Source organism: Condylura cristata, unplaced genomic scaffold, assembly GCF_000260355.1.
Source record: "Condylura cristata isolate star-nosed mole 26May11 unplaced genomic scaffold, ConCri1.0 scaffold00040, whole genome shotgun sequence".
Taxonomy (NCBI): Eukaryota; Metazoa; Chordata; class Mammalia; order Eulipotyphla; family Talpidae; genus Condylura; species Condylura cristata.
This window is the reverse complement of record NW_004567141.1, coordinates 7,475,315-7,491,136: the sequence shown is the minus strand read 5'-3', so window position 1 is coordinate 7,491,136 and position 15,822 is coordinate 7,475,315. Positions and strand designations below refer to the sequence as shown.

The following is a 15,822-nucleotide window of genomic DNA, read 5'->3' as shown; positions in this document are numbered from 1 at the left end:
GCTTTTCCTGATTTCAGCTCCACATCCTGGCAAGCAGAATAGGTCCAGGATGTCTAGCAAGTGCTGCCTGGGCCACCAGGGGGCGCTCAACACACGACGCCCACTTGTAGAGGGGCTCTTTCCTAAGAACTGACTGGTGGGCTTGCTCAGGGCCAGCAGTGTGAGCAGCCCAGGGTCCTCTCCACCACCAAGCCTGCCCTGTCACCTGCCCCTCCTCCGCTATCCCGTGCCTTCCCCGACCCAGCTCTCCTCCTTAGGTTATCTGCTCTTCTTCCCTTAGCTGATCCACTGCCTTTTGTCTGTCCTGCCCTTTCCTTTGGTCCCTGCTCTCTACTTTTCCTTTCTTCCGCGATCCTACACTTTCTTTTCCACATCTCCTTTTCCAGGACACACACAGACATACACACAATTTTCTCAGACAATTTAGCCTTCACTTTATTTTTGAAAATAATTCTATAGCTTCAACTTTCTTTCTTGAGCTGAGGTCAGGCAAGAAACAAAACACACACAATGATCTCCGCCCCACCATCTGCATCCCAGTGCGTGCAGATGGGACTGCCTGGAGGAGAGGGGCCGGGGGAGCCTGGGCAGCAGGCCTGACTGCTCTCTCTCTTGCCGAGGGAGCCCTGGGAGAGGCGCCCTGCACCTGCACCAGCCCCCAGGTGAAAGGGGACACAAGGAGCTAACTTCTCTTCCACCAAGTCAGCAAGGAACCCTCCGAGAGCAACAGGGGTGTATCCAGGAGAGTCTCTCTGAGGCAGGAGGAGGGAGGTGCGCCCCAGCACACCAAGGCTTTCCCCCTACCACCTTTCCCCCACCGCTGGGGATGAGCTGAGGAGAGATCTTGCTTTTCTCCTTCAACTTTTCATCTTAGAATCACGAATTGCTAGGCTGCAGGAAAAGAAGAGATGAAAGGAGGTCAGGGATAGGGAGAGAAGAGAAGAGAGACATGGGCAGGAAGCAGTAAATCCTGACACCAAGTACCTCCACCCCGCCCCTGATGACAAAATTCCTTTGATTAGTTTCATTTTGGCCACGAATATGACCCTATCTCATATAACTCAGCCCCTCTCCATTTGGAAGAAAGTGGGGAAGGGGCAGGTATAGGAGAAGCCTCATACCCCAGCTAGAAGAGCCAGAACAGGGAGAAAGGGCCTTGTCAGGTGAGCCACCCTCTTTGCAATGTCCCAGAGAAAACCTGAAATGCAGAAGGTGTGGCCTATCTATACAAGCCCAAGTGTTTCTCTACCACACAGTGATTTTCTGTTTAATCCCCAGAAAAATTCCCTTGAGACCAGAATAACCCTCACCTTAGCACATGTGCACTGGAATGCCACGCAAATAAAAAAGGAAATAAATGGACCCAAGGTAGAAACAGAGAGGACGATGCAGCCCAGGATCTGTGTTTCCTCAGCCCATGGTATAGCAATAAGGGATCTGGGAGAGAGGTGGGCGCCGCTAATTCCAGCTAGGGTCATAGCCCACCCAGGTCTGCGGGGGGGCCAAGTGGACCCGGCGTCCCCGAAACAGGAAGCTGACGATGCCCCGGTAGCCAGCTCTGGGGACCCCGGACTTGAGGTCATCCATGACTCCTAGTGCCTTGGCGAAGGCCTTGAAGCTGTCCCTGCCGGTGTACTGCACCCGCACCTCCCCCAGCTCCTGCCGCTCACTGGTCCTCACTTTCTCCACTTGCAGCAGGGGGGCGCCATAGACACGGGCCAGAAAATCGCGGTCATAGGCCTCTCGGCGCAGGTATGACAGGTCCAGCTGGGTGAAGGGTACGAAGTGCTGGTTCAGTTTGATGAACTTGAGGTGCTGGTCAAAGAACTGGCCATGGCTCACACCTCTGCGGCCAAAGGTCATTGTTCTAGAGATCTCAGGCCTCACACAGGCCCGGCCTTGCCGCTGCTCTGGCCTTCGCATCCAGTCATCCCAGAAGGCCTTAGGCCACTTGGGCTCTAGCTCTGCCCAGAGCTCTGCCAACAGCAGCCACCCCAGGCCTGGGAAGAAGTCCGTGCGGTAGAGCAGCTCAGGCTTGCTCGAGTCCACCATCTGCTCCTTGCCGTTATCATTCCAGGCAGACACGCACCACAGGGAGGGGTCGGCCTTCAGCAGCGGGTAGGTGGCCTGGAAGTACTCAAAGAAGTCTGGCGCCACCTCCAGGTCGTCCTCTACCACCACAGCTGCGGGGAATTTGAAGCTGTGGAAGACCTGGCCCAGCGCCCAGCGGTAATGCCTCGCGATCTTGTAGTAGCCCTGGAACTTGCGGTGGTCGGGTGGCACTGGGATGGTGCTCAGGTCTGGCTGCCGGATGTGTGTCACGGCGCTGCCATAGGAGGCTATGACCTGAGCAGTCTCCTCATGCCCACAGTCCTGGCTGACGATGATGGGGAAACGTTCCGCGGAGGGCCGGTAATGAAGCAGCTTGTCCAGGCAGCGCCGGACAGTGCTGCGGTCACAGGCGATGACGAGGATGGGGATCACAGCTGGTGGCGAGGTCACAGGGACAGGTGGAGCCACAGAGGGCATCCTCCACCGCTGGTTCCACCGCACATGGTGGTCCCTGATTTGCTGCAACAGCCCCCGCTGCCGCTCCAATTCCACCTCCGCGTCCTGGGCCAGGCGGATCACCTCCCGGGTAAGGCCGGCTGGGTCGTCATCCAGAGCGCTGTCGGGGGGCAGCCTGCTTGGTGCCGGGCGCGTCCAGAAGAAGAGGAGCAGCAGTGCGTTCCAGGCCACAAAGAGGATGGCGCCCCACAGAACAAGCCCTGCAGACTGCTTCTTCAGCATCCTGGCCCCCGCAGGGGAGGCAGCAAGGGTGGGACTGAGGCTGTCCCACAGTTCTCAGGAAGTTTCCTCTAGACTGTGGGATTAGAAAGCAGCCATGTACCTAGAGAGAGAAGACAGAAAACCAATCATCATCACATAGGCATGTGCTGCCTGGCAGTGGAGGAGTGGACGGACAGGAGGGACCAGTAGGAACAGGTTTTGAAAATGTGCCAGAGAGGGGAGGTCAGGAGGTTGACTCCAGCACTCTCTTAGAAAAGAACTGAAGTCCCCTGATTCAGGGCCAATCTGCATAGGAGAATAAGATGAGCACAACCTGCTCTTCCTCCCAAATGAGTTCACAAGCCTACAAAAAGCAATGTATGCTTGAGGAAGAGGAGAGTGATGCTGCTGCAAGAAAAAAGCAAAGAATTGCAATTCCCCTTCCCTGATGGGTTTCATTTCCTATGTTCTACTCAGGGTGCAGGATGTATGGGGCCGAAGCATTTGCCTTCCATTTCTGAAATCCAGCTGCCCAACAATTACTGACTGAAAGACTCTGATATCACACCTGGAGGCTAGAGCTAGCACCAGAGGCATTACTGAGATCAGAAGCAATGACAAGCCACCCATGATCTTTGCTGGAGAGATCAGTCAATGCAACTAAACCACAGAAAATTAGGTGCAAAGAAAAGCAAAACTATCTCTATATGGTGATGCTGTGAGAAGTGAATCAATGATAAAGACAACCCAAAAAGAACTGTGCAAGGTAGCTGAATATAAAAATTAGCATGAAAAACTGATAGTCCTCATGTCCATGAAGTAATTCATTAGCAGAAATAACGAATGAGAAATCCCTATTTCTAACAGCAATGAAAATAATAAGTTATTAAGGAGTTTGAATACTTATAATAAGTTTGAATACTTATCAATAAGTATTCAAAACCTACTTCAACAAAACTCTGATTCTTGAAAGACAAAAGGATTTTAGTTTTTGGTCAGGACTTCTCAGTATGATCCAAAATTTCAATAAAAAGTTCTTCATGCAGGCCCTCCCTGGTGGCGCAGCAGGTTAAAGCACAGCACTGAGAAGCTAAAGGCACTTCTGCATGAGTTCGATTCCCGCCTGCCCTGGAGGTGACCACATGGCTGGGCAGACCTCTCCTGACCCGCCCACTGCTCCCCTCAGCACTGTACTTCATAGATCTGCCTGTTCTACTCCCCACTCTGTCTCTGGTGAAGTCTCTCGCCACCCCTGAGCCTCTGGCCTGTACCCCAGTTCTGTATGAACAAATAAATAAATATTTAAAAAAAAAAAAAGTTCTTCATGCAGCTAGAAAAACTGCCACTAAAGTTCACATGAAAAAATAAAGATATAATATCATCTAAGAAAATAATGAAAATAAGTTATTCAAAGGGACTTTCCCTACCAGATATTAAAACACTAAAAATGCAAATAGTAAATGCATAATTAAAATTCTGTGGTGCTGGAATGTATATAACAGACCATCCCGTAGAAGAAAATACTGCAGAAACAGACCCAACTACACATAAACACATACTAAAAGTGGTATTTTTACTGGGGCAAAAAACAAACAAACCCAAAAAACGGTCTTATTAATAGTATTCTTAACACCTATTCTGCTCTTTGGAAAAGCAAAATTAGAACTGTTACATAAACTATCAGGGATGTAAGCACAAAACAATAAAGCTATGTAAGTGATAGGAGAAAATATGGATGAATCTCAAATAGGCAAAATGTGAAAGATCAAAAAAAGAGCACATACACTATGATTTCACTATACAAATCTCCAGAAAATAGGTGATCTATAGTGGCAGAAGGCAGACCAGTCGTTGCTGGAGTCTAGGGGTGGGGGCCTGAGGGCAAGGGAGCAGCTACTACAAAGAGGCACTAGGGGGCCCTCCCTGGTGGCGCAGCGGGTCATAGCAGAGCACAAGAAGCTAAAGCCACTTCAGCATGAGTTCGATCCCCGCCTGCCCGGGAGGTGACCACATGGCGCGGCAGACCTCTCCTGGCCGGCCTGCTGCTCCCCTCGGCAGCGAACTTTGTCAGTTGGCCTGTTCTGCTCCCCAATCTGTCTCTGGTGAATCCTCTCACCGCTCCTGCACCTCTGGCCTGTACCCCAGTTCTGTGTGCAGAAATATATAAATTTAAAAAAAGGGGGGGCATTAGGGAACTTGGGGCAAAGGGGATATGTTCATTATCCTGAGAATGGTGATAAGTTTCACAGGTGCATACATATGTTCAACTTTATCAAACAATATATTTTAAGTGTTATATAGGTTATTTCTCAATAAAACTTTGTTTTTAAAATGACATCGAGTCAAATGACAAAATTGGAAGGTGGACAGTATATTAGATATCATGTTGACTGGCTAATGGCCATAGTGTAGCTATGTAACAGGAGATTCAAATTCTTAGGTAATACACACTAAAGGTAGAGGGATGGCCAAGTTACAACTTCTCAGATGGTTCAGAATGAAAGATCATGTATATATGGAGAGAGCACACACAAATGGAGCAAAATGTTAATTTCACAACAGGCAAATCTGAGTAGGAGGATTTGAGGATTTTTTTCTTTATTCTTTTGTTTATTTCCCAGAGCATTTTTATAAAACTGAAATTATTTTCGATAAAAGCTTCTTTAAAATTCAAATATGGCAAATGGCCCACAGCTCTGACTAGTATCATCCATCAGTTGGGCACACAGTAAGGGCAAATGGATTGTCCTGAGCTCAAACCCCTCATCCTGTGGACTATTCTTGCTTGAAAGAAAACCTATCACACCCTCTAATTCTTTGGCAGCTGCTATCCAAACCATGCCACTGGTCTCCTTTACCCCCAAAGCATCATAGACAAAGCCTCTTGTGCCAGTAGCTCCTTTTGTTCCCTCCGCCTACAGCTTGATCCTAACTAAGACCTTGAGTCCCAGATGTCTTCTGTGTGCTCCTGGGCACACCCGGTGTCAGGGTTGATCCTGAGGGCTGCTGCAGAGCCCAGCAGCCTGTTTCCTCCTGGGGAGATGACCCCAGGCTGTAAGCACCACCAGCTGTCTTCCAGAAACCATGCACTCCCACAACTCTATAGCAGCTCACTTCTCAGAAACTAAGTCTATTTCTGTTTTAATGTGTCATTAAATTCCCATTTTACCAGAACTCACACATATACCAATCAGGTTTCTTAGATGTGAGCAGAAAATACAGATTCCAGTTTCTTCCCCCTCTCCCTCAGACTGTAGTTAATGTTGGAAACTTTTCCTCCAGTCTTCTGGTCAGGAATTCCTACTCCTCAACTGCTTGTCTCCTGACTGTCAGGGAAAAGGCTTTAGGTAGGGAAAATGGGAAGGAGAAGAGACTGTGCTCCCACAGAACTGACCTGAAGGCTGTCTCTAACTCACCAGCGTCACTGGTGGCAAAATCACAAGGCAACACATCATCTACCCTTAGATGACTTGTGAAAGTGGTCACTCCTCTCCAGACATGAGTTAGGTGGCCCATACCCTTTCCTAAAATCCTAGAACACCTTACCCCCCAAGTCAGGTAGGGTTAACAGGAAAGTGGCAGGCTGGCCCACAGGAAAACAGTTGCTCTAGTCCAGTCAGGCCTCCACCTTAGCCCTTTGTTTTCTTGCCCAGAACTGTCAGAGTTCAGAGTGTGTGCCTTTTACCACGAAAGAACACAACACCCCTGTTCCCAGGTTCCACCACTTCTCCACACAGACTAATCCAGAGGCCCAGTACTGTGTCCTACTGCTTCTCCACATTCTCCAAGGTGGGAAACTCTACTCAGCTTCCAAGTTAGTGGTGTGTACACACACACAAGCAGACACACTAGCTGCTGGCTGTGTCCACGGGGGAAGCAGCACAGGCCAGCTTCTAGCAGAGCTCAAGCAATCCTCCCAGAGGTGCTTCTCAGATCCTACCACCAGGAGGGTTTGCTAGGCAGCCCCTGGCAGTGCTTGCCTGTACCCTACATGTTTTCCCTTCTCTGATATGCAAATTTCTCACCTCTAAGATGGAAACCATAGCAGAATACATCACTAGACTGTTGTGAGAACTGGATGAGATAATGCATGTCAGGTTTAGAACAGTACCTAGCACGCAGCAACAACATAAACGCTAGTCAGGTATTTTTTCCCCGTCCCCTGGTTCTCTTTGCTTTACCCTTCAAGCTTCCTTCAGGGGCCCAAACACCCAAGCTGCCTCAGGGTAGATGAATGGACATGTCTGCCTCGTCTGTTTCTTCCTGTCTTTACCTGGTGAACTCTGATTCATATCTCTTGTCAGAACACCTTTCCTGATGCCTATGGACCACATGAAGTCTATGACCCCTTCAAAACTAATGGCACAGCACAACCTCCTGAGCAATACCTGTAGAATCCAGCTGAATATAGGAACCAGTGCTGCTAGTTGCTATGCTAGGTAGAGCCATGCCTGTGATGAAAAACTGGCACCTGTGTGGATGTCACATACTCACAACCCCTTAACTGTGAGTCCTAAATCTTAAAAGCACAGAAAACAACAAAGAGAAATTTCGACACTTATCTGGCAGTAAAACCCGATCTAATCTCATTTGAAGAACCCTGTTCTGATCTAATGTGAAGCTACTATAGTCTTTATTTATCTCACTTAGTGTGACTTACTCATATATTTTGCTACATGTTGGGTTGCAGCATCACTGCAGACTTTGCAGCGTTGCTACAGTGCTACAGACTTTGTACTACATTGTAAGTGCAGCAGACCATTTTTTTTAAATTCCCCAAATTCTTTTTAAAATTCCCCAAATCCTGAAGTATATCCAGCTCCAAAAATTTCGGTATTATGAAAATGGAATAGTCACTTATTCACTGCCACATCCTCAACCCTTTAAGCTGACCACTTTCCTTACTAAGGAATACTGTTTTACACCTGAACACTTGATGCAGCTGCTCAGCTGGTCTACATATCACTAATCTTGCTTTCCCCTAAACAACCTTCTTATCCTTCCTAAAGTACACACCTGGTCACAGGCTTAAGCTGTCCAAAACACCAGAGGTTGCCACAGAATCAAACTGAAACTTGTCATTATGACACACAGTGCATTCTCAACACACTAACTCAAACATCATTTTACAGCCTCACCTCCAACCACCTACCCCAAAGACCCCCATGCTCTAGCCTCAGCAGGCTATTTTCCCAAGAAATATATATGGACCTGGTATCTTTGCTCTGGCTGCCCCCTCACCTTGAACATTACCATGGTCCCAACTGACTTCCTGAGGAGCCAGGTTCAGGCAAGTCCTTCTTTGATGTGACAGAAAGCAGAGCCAGGTCTTCCCACCACATTCTCTCCACACCTTCTTGTATTTCTCCTACAACTGTAACAGAATCTGTGGGTGTCTCATCTGGATCTCACCTTACTGCTTAGGGGGAAAAAGGCTCTGTGGCCTCTAAGCCTACCACAGTTCTTGCCACATGTAGGAATTTCAAGTGCTGCAACTAAGTTAGGATGAAAGACCAAGTGAGTAGAGTGCAAAGGTCTACATTTTCCAAAGATGATCACCACCATCTTCTTACAAAGTGATGATGACACTCCCCACCTTTCAAGGTGGTTTTATAGTCCCTCTTTTTGATCTGTGACTACAGAGGATATGACAGTATGTGACCTGTAAGACTAGTCATGAAAGGCAATACAGTTTCCTCCTGGAAATACTATCCAGTGATCCTGCCCTTGAAACCCGGCCATGTGGACTGAACAGCCACAGGTATTCTAGTTGACAATCCCAGTTAAGGTCCCAGATGATGCCCAGTGTCAACCACTAGTCATGCAGAAGCCTTTGAGATGATCCCAGCCCCGGTCATATCTGACTACAACCACATGAAAGACCATGAGCTAGACTCATATAGCTGAGATATGACAGTTATTGCACTGAATTTAGAGGTCAGCAATAAGTACTTGGAGCAGTAAGTAAAACAGAATCTAAGTAGCCTTGATAAGCAAGGCAAGTGTTCTTCCTGTCCTCTGTACTCAGGCCCCAAGACCAAATTCTGAGGGTCTGCCTTTATTTATACCTACTTACTTATTAGATATCTGTTACTGAAAAGGAAACACTTTGTGGCTTAAAGCAATAGCAATCATTTATTCCCTCTCTCTATGAGGTTTGGATAGTGGGTAAAAGAGAAGATGAAGATTGTCTGCTCCACAATGTCTGGGAGACTAGCAGGAAGAGTGGAAAGCTGAGAGCTTGTTGGACTCCACTAAAAAATTATTCATGAAATTACTTTCTAACACTCTGATTTCATGGTATTTTCCAGCCAGTCCTTTTTCTCCGGCAAAAGAACAAGAGGACAGCAGATAGTCAGCTTTCCATAGTAAGCACTAACAGAAAAGTCTTATTTAACTTCATAAAAGTATGGGAGTTGAAGGAGTGTTGACAAACACTTCTGTCTTGCTTAGTATGTTAAAAAGCACTGCCTAAAAATTCCAGTAATACAGAGTGTAGCTTAGATATGGAGACCTAACTGAACTACTTTCTTTTTCATTATCAGGCCTCAGCTAGACTCCTGTCATCCTGTACCAGGCACCACTTCAGAAGAAATGAGAGAAGACACACTAAAAAATTCAAACTCTTAAGGAATAACACCAAAGGAAAGATGGGATGGAGGATATTCATCCTGAAAAAGGTGAAGGGGAAGTATGAGGCTTGTGCAGCAAAAAGCATGAAGGTCTGCGTCTTTGTCTCAGGTAATCCAGTCACTTGACCCACTCATGTCTTACTTCCCTCACTTGAACATGGAGTTTATTACCTAACGGTACCTACTCTCTGATAATGATGACAGTGACAATTTCCCCAATGTCCAAAGAGAAAAGGAGTTTCATCTACTAACACACCCACTGTGAGAGAAAACAGATAAGGGGATCCAGGGGCATTCAATGGGGTGGTCAGACAACAGTGATTTATGATGATGCAGACCCTGAATGATCTGAGCGACTAACAGAAAAGATGACATGTTCGACAAATATTAAGGACAAGAAGTAAGTAGGACATCTGAGTGATGTTCTAAAGATTAGTTAAACCTGCCATGGAGGCAACAGTTGACAAAGGTGGAGTCCTACCCTTGGCTCACTATTCTGTGAAGACACACAACAGGTGACTTAATCACTTTGCTCCAGAGTTGGTAAGATCAGGGACCCTGTAGATTTCAGGTGCCGGGACCCCCCGGACAGGTTAGCAACACGCAGGGGAAAGTTTCTTGCCGATTTATCTATTTCCACATCGAGTCAATTCTTCCTTCCGGCAAAGAGAAATAACTCGTAACTTGTGAAAAGCACCCTACAGCAGGGGTTAGGAGAAATGTCCCCTGACCACTTTGCTCCCCCTCTCCTGCGACCCACCTCCTCCAGGCCCAGCATCCACATTCGCCCCGCGGACAAGTTTCACAAGGGCCTCCCCACAGCGCCCGGCCTACCCTCCCTCGAACAGCTGGAGGCCAGAAATTCCGAAAGCTGAACACACAGTTCCCACTTCCCGGCTTGGGAGGAGGCGCGCGGCCAGGATCCAAGAGGCAGGGGACTAGTCCCGGGCCTGGGCTCACCGACACTGCTGTTGCAGGGGGCTCGCGAGCTGCTTCCCAAGCCAGGACCCAAGCTTCTGGGGCGCCCTCTTTACCCAGGAGGGCAAGCCCCGAAACTGACGGACGCCAGGGTCCCTGGGGCACTCACCGGGTCCTCACAACTTCCCAGCCCAGAACTTGGCGAGTCGGGGGAGCGGGGAGCGAGCCCCGAGCCCAGCGCGTTCCAGGCGCTCTCGCGGTCACCAGCGCCCGCCCTTCCCGACCCGACCGCCCGCGGCCAACGTGGCCCTTCCCCTGGGAGGGCGGGGCGGGCCGAGGGGCGGGGCCCCTACTTGCCCTGGGCCAGTCATTGCGGTGAATAGAGGCCCCCGCCCGCCCTTTCCCGGGCCCGCCTCTGCCATCAGGCTTAGTCAGAACAAGTCAACTTTTCCCAGCTCCCCAACTTGGAGAAGTGCTGAGGAGGCATCTGTTACCAAGGTCCTTCCTTGAACCCAGTTGCAACTGCACGGATATCCGGTCCACACCTCCAGTCCAGACTCCTCCTTGTGTCTGCCCAGCCCCAGCCAGGTCCCAGAGCCTGGCAGAGTTGTGGATAGGGCCTGGAACCCACGGCCAGCTCCTTGCAACCCCCACTCCTAGCTTCTGGGAAGGAGTCAGGGAAACAGAAGGGCACTAGGTGTGGGGATGTGAAAACAGGAAACCAGGGTGCTAAAAAGGAAATCAGGGAGGAAACACCTGCTGCAGAAGGCACGGGAGGGGTACCTGTTGCTTCTTTTCTTTCTTAATCTTTCGTTTTGTTTTTTTCCTTTGAGGTGGGAAATAAGAACTGTCAAAGGTACAGACTTTTACAGAGGGTACACCCATCAAACAGAAGAAGAAAAGGACTCAGCAGTAGGTTTTTGTCAGCCCTGTGACAAGGCATAGTGACATGCCCTGGAATAACCTTGATGTCTGTATCACCCTAAGAAATGAGGGTGGGTAGATAAGAACTACTGACTGCTGATACAGATGACTTTCCTGAAAGTGAGTCCTGGGACAGTCAGTCCTGCCACATGACGAAACAGGCCCTTCTCCCAACCTCCTCTTGTCCTGTGGGCTGGAGCACAGAGAAGGCCTCACGTCTATGGCATGTGGCTACTGACTAACTTTGCTCACTAACTTGTTTCTACATGCAACAAGGAATTTTGCAGGGTTCTAGAGAAATAAAAAGGTATGCCCTGAAGGTCCCTGAAAGGAAGTGGGGAGCTGAAGCAACACTGCACGTAGGCCTCCACATGCTGGACCTCTCCTTCATGCTCTCCTTTAACCCTGTAAGTATGAATTATCACCCAGTCTACAGAGGAGGGGTTTGAGCCTCAAGTAAATACCAATGAGCTGAAGGTCACAGGAACTAGTGAGGATCACGACCCCATTTTAGATCCGGGCATTCCATCTCCAAAGGTTAGCACTCTTCCCACCCCTCATGGACCTTTGACCACACAGCCTTGTTGAGATATATGTGTGTCCAGTTAGACAGACACATAGTGGGGCAGCAGGAAAATCTTGTCAGAAGTTGTAGACTGAAGAGGTCCTAAAGAAGTAAAGTGAGAGAAAAGCTAGCATTTCAGTGAAGTTGGAAGGAGAGAAAGAGTGTGTCCAAGGTCTCCAGCTTAGTTGATTATGAGCAGTGGCATGAGGTGCAAATCCATGTTCACGTGCCAGCCTGCAGCCAGTGCCTCTGGAAGGCCACCTTGTTTCTAAAAGCATCTCTGAAGCGGGTGTGGGAGGCCCACACAAACACTCCATATCAAAGCAAGAGAGAAAACAATAAAAGATTCCTAAAAGTATAAAATGTTGGGAAGCACTGGTTTGTAGATACCCAGTACAGAAGCTAACTTCACTCTCCAGAACAAAGCGCACAGTGTTATGCTGAAAGTTAGGGCGACCTATAAGCTCATGAGATGTCAGATTCCCACATCTAATCATCTTCTACATCTACAGCAGTTTCATTGGGAACAACTGCGCATGGTGGGAGTTGTGGGGAAAGGGGGTGTTTATGTGTAAGTCACACCCTGTCACTATAGTCCTATGTTTAAATTTCAAGGCTCACAGGAAGATCTAAGAGTAGAAATTTCCCAACTGCAAGAGGACGATTCCTAAAGACAGGGCCCGGTTAGAGAATCTGGATGGACTGAGTCAAGAGAAAACATTTGGTTTGTGAGGCAAGAAGTCAGGGTGATGAGTAACAAATTGGCCTGGGACAAGAGGCTCTGAGTTCTAGATGGAAGTTTCATTAGGAGGATTTATAGGGAAAAAAAGCAAAAGATATATGGAGGTGCCTAACTTCTGGGAGATGAAACAGGAATTAGCTTATGTGAAACTGGAAGAAATAGGAAGCCCTGATCACAGGATAAAAGATAAATAGGGATAATACTGTATCCTCTCTACCTCCATCACACCCTAAATAAGACCGAGAGATTAAAAAAAAGGAAGTAAAAAATTGTTCTAGAAACTGCCCTACAATGCACCATGCCCAAGTACCCTGAAACTTTTTAAAGTTTGGAATGAATTCATGTTCTGAATGTAAAACAGATCTTGGCTTGAAACCATCAGTACAAAACAAAGTTTTAAATCAAAGTTGTGTCTATTTTCCCCCTATCCTTCCCCCTAGCATCCACATTCCCCATGAAAACCCAGAGTTCATCTAGGTTAAAAAAAGAGAGTGAGAAAAGACTGACATAATAATCACTGAACAGTAACTCACTATATCTATGAAATGTAACTTCTGGGTAGCTACTTATGATTCTTTTTGGAAGAGAGAATATACTTCAGTTCCAACACACACTGGACTGTCTCTCACTGGTCTTGGCTGAGTGGGTCTACACCCAACCCATTCTATGCTCTGGCACTGTGCTGCTCTTGTGCCCCCCATGGGAAGGCCAATGGTTATTTAAAAAGAGCTGTTTTAGAGAGGGGCAGGACTAGTACTTGCAGTAGAAATGATAGAGAAGAGTTCTGGCTCACTCTAAAGAGGAAATGTCTTACAAGAAAGGTTATCTGACAGGGCATGGAGTTACCCTTCCTCGTGGTTTGCACTGAACCTAGAAGGCCTTGCAGGTCAGCTGCTACAGAAGCCAACACTGCACAGGGCAGTCATCACTGTCTGACACTCCACGCTTATGCAGGTCCTCCCTGCTCTGAGTTTCTGTAGCTTCCCCTCCATTACAAACTGGACAAATAATCCTGTTCCCTCTTCCTCACAACAGTGTGGTGAGGAAAAACTGACACAACCGTCTGGGCACATCAGGAAACATAAGCACTATATAAACACAGCACAACTCTGACACTTTAAGTGCTTCAATGCATTCACAGGACCCTCAGGTGTGATAAGGGCTGCAGAGGCATCCTGGAACCACATATCTCTTAGGGATCTCAGTTCCAAAGCAAAGAGTGGCACCAGGAATTTGCTGGGGAAAGCATATAAGATGCCTGCCCTGAAATTCCCTATTTCTCAGGTATACAGAATCTTGGCCTCAAAGGTTCTAACAGATACAGTCCAGAGAAGAAAACAGCTCAGGATCTGTCACTCTGCCCAGGCCTGCACCCAACCCTCAGGCTAGTGGGGGGAATCAGGTACTCTTACAGGAAGGAAGGAAGTGGGAAATGAGACAGAACCTTACCTTTTTTCTTTTCTCTCAGTTGCTCCCCTGGCGGTTATCAAACCCCCATCCAGCACTCTATTTCCAAAACTGAGAATCCCAGGTACACCGAGTACAGCTTCTTTCCTTTCATCCAGGTCCAAAGTCCATGTTTGAGTGGACTCTGAGGGGGAGGAGTCTGGGGGGAAGGGGGATGTCCAGTCCCCTCCCCCCCCACTGCAGTTTCAGTGTCCCTCCTAGGGGTGTGTTACATCCCTTCATTCAGTTGGCTCATTAAACCCAGTGTCTGGTGATGGGCAGATCCTGGGTACTAGCCCATCTCTTGCTCAGGGAGGGGAAGTCATCCACTTTGAGGGCTGGCCATTCTGTCTTCTTCTGGGGCTCATGAGAAGAAACAGCCTTCAGTAATGGCATGGCCCAGGAGGCTGATTTGTTAACCTGCAGAATATTTAAGCATTATGACACACTCTAACCTATTATACACCCAAATGGGTTAATTCCCCAGACTCCTGATCTAATTGTTTTACAATACTTTCAAAACTCCTTCTTTAAACACTTCATAACACTTCACTCAATATTTCACCCCAAAACCGTACCATCTTACCAATATGTATGCACACATATGGCTCAGAGTAAAGGAAGAATCACATCTATTTTCACAACTAAAAAGCAACCAATGACTGTGGATGAAGAAATGTCTTCTAAGAAAGATGAAAAAGAACATCCTACTGTCCTCTTGTTAGTGCTACACAATAATCGTCCTACATCTCCCAAAGCTTCTTAGGGTATTCAGCGCTCTTTCTAATCGGCCAGGTCTATTCCCGACCTAACTTAATCTATTCCAGACTTGGGTGCTGGCACTTTCCAAATGCATTCTTTGCTCTTTTCCCTTCACCCTGACCTCCCCCGCTTCTTCTAAAACTGTGCCAGGGACATAATTTCCAATCTCTGTCAAACTCCTTCCCAGGGCCACTCCAGAAAGCACTCTACTGGAATATCAGAGGCCCCAGTCCCGCCAGCAACAGCCCCTTGGAACCGAGTTCCAGTTTCTCAATGGGGGCCCACCCACATTGAGAGCACACCCCATTTCCCTTATAAACACACACACACACACACACACACTTCCCTTCCTGTAGGGGCGTGGCGTTCTTATACCCCCCCCTCCGCCTTCACCCCCCTCTGCACCCCCCATCTCGGCCAATAATTTAACTCCTCCCATCCTTCTGCTAGGAACCCATAGACCGGCGTTCACCGGGTAAGGGTGACAACAGGACCCTCCCTCGACTCTAACCCCCACCCCTCTACCACCCGGACGACCCTCACCCTATCTGTGCTGGGTTGTTACCTGGTTCCCGCCCGCCCTGTCTTGGCAGAGAGCCGCGGCCCACCCCAGGTAGGAGTATAGGCCCCAGGCCGGGTCCCCACTGCCGGCCCAGGCCCCACCCCCTCGACCCCCAGCGGCCCTGCCCGCCCCCTCGCGCTCTTTTCCCCCTCCCACCATCCACTGGAGCCACTTCCGGCCGTCTTCCGGAAGTGAGCCCGTGGTAACTGCCACTTCCCCTTCAGCCCTCATTATTCTGTTCCACGCCCCTCCACCGGTCGCCAAGTGCAAGACTTAAAAGTTATTCTACAGTCCCCGTGAAGAATGCTGTTTGGGCAAAGTGAATTTGGGTGAGAACCCAGCAAGGGGCGAAAGTAACTGCAGTACAAGAAGGGGCGGGGAAGAGCACGACCGAGCGCGGGAGCGCGCCTCACTTCAAACAGCGCAGGATAGGGGGGAGCGTTTGCGTCACGACGCCTTGTGCTATCGCGAGTGTTGAGGCTGGACTCCCTGGTGGGGGGGG

The 15,822-nt window shown here is 48.6% G+C and overlaps 1 protein-coding gene across 5 annotated transcripts; it reads right to left on the bottom strand.

The window, feature by feature from the left end:
• Positions 1-239: 239 nt before the first annotated feature.
• On the bottom strand, positions 240-15,404 carry MGAT1 (mannosyl (alpha-1,3-)-glycoprotein beta-1,2-N-acetylglucosaminyltransferase). 5 transcript variants are annotated; one of them, XR_001146126.1, is made up of 4 exons: positions 15,324-15,404; positions 14,000-14,416; positions 1,311-2,890; positions 240-891 (listed from the first exon to the last, which is right to left on the bottom strand). XR_001146126.1 is itself a non-coding variant. In XM_012733413.1 (4 exons), the coding sequence occupies exons 3-4, from the start codon at positions 2,788-2,790 to the stop codon at positions 877-879; spliced, it is 1,125 nt and encodes a 374-aa protein (XP_012588867.1). In that variant the 5' UTR covers positions 2,791-2,890; positions 14,000-14,416; positions 15,324-15,404; the 3' UTR covers positions 240-876. The 5 variants fall into 5 exon arrangements, 4 of the variants coding, with proteins under 4 accessions (XP_012588867.1, XP_012588863.1, XP_012588864.1 ...); XM_012733413.1 differs by having other exon boundaries at positions 1,681-2,890; XM_012733409.1 differs by having other exon boundaries at positions 240-2,890.
• Between the last annotated feature and the right edge of the window lie 418 nt (positions 15,405-15,822).

Excerpts from the sequence above, each read along its gene's own strand:
- MGAT1 (XM_012733409.1), bottom strand. The coding sequence starts at position 2,790 with ATGCTGAAGAAGCAGTCTGCAGGGCTTGTTCTGTGGGGCGCCATCCTC.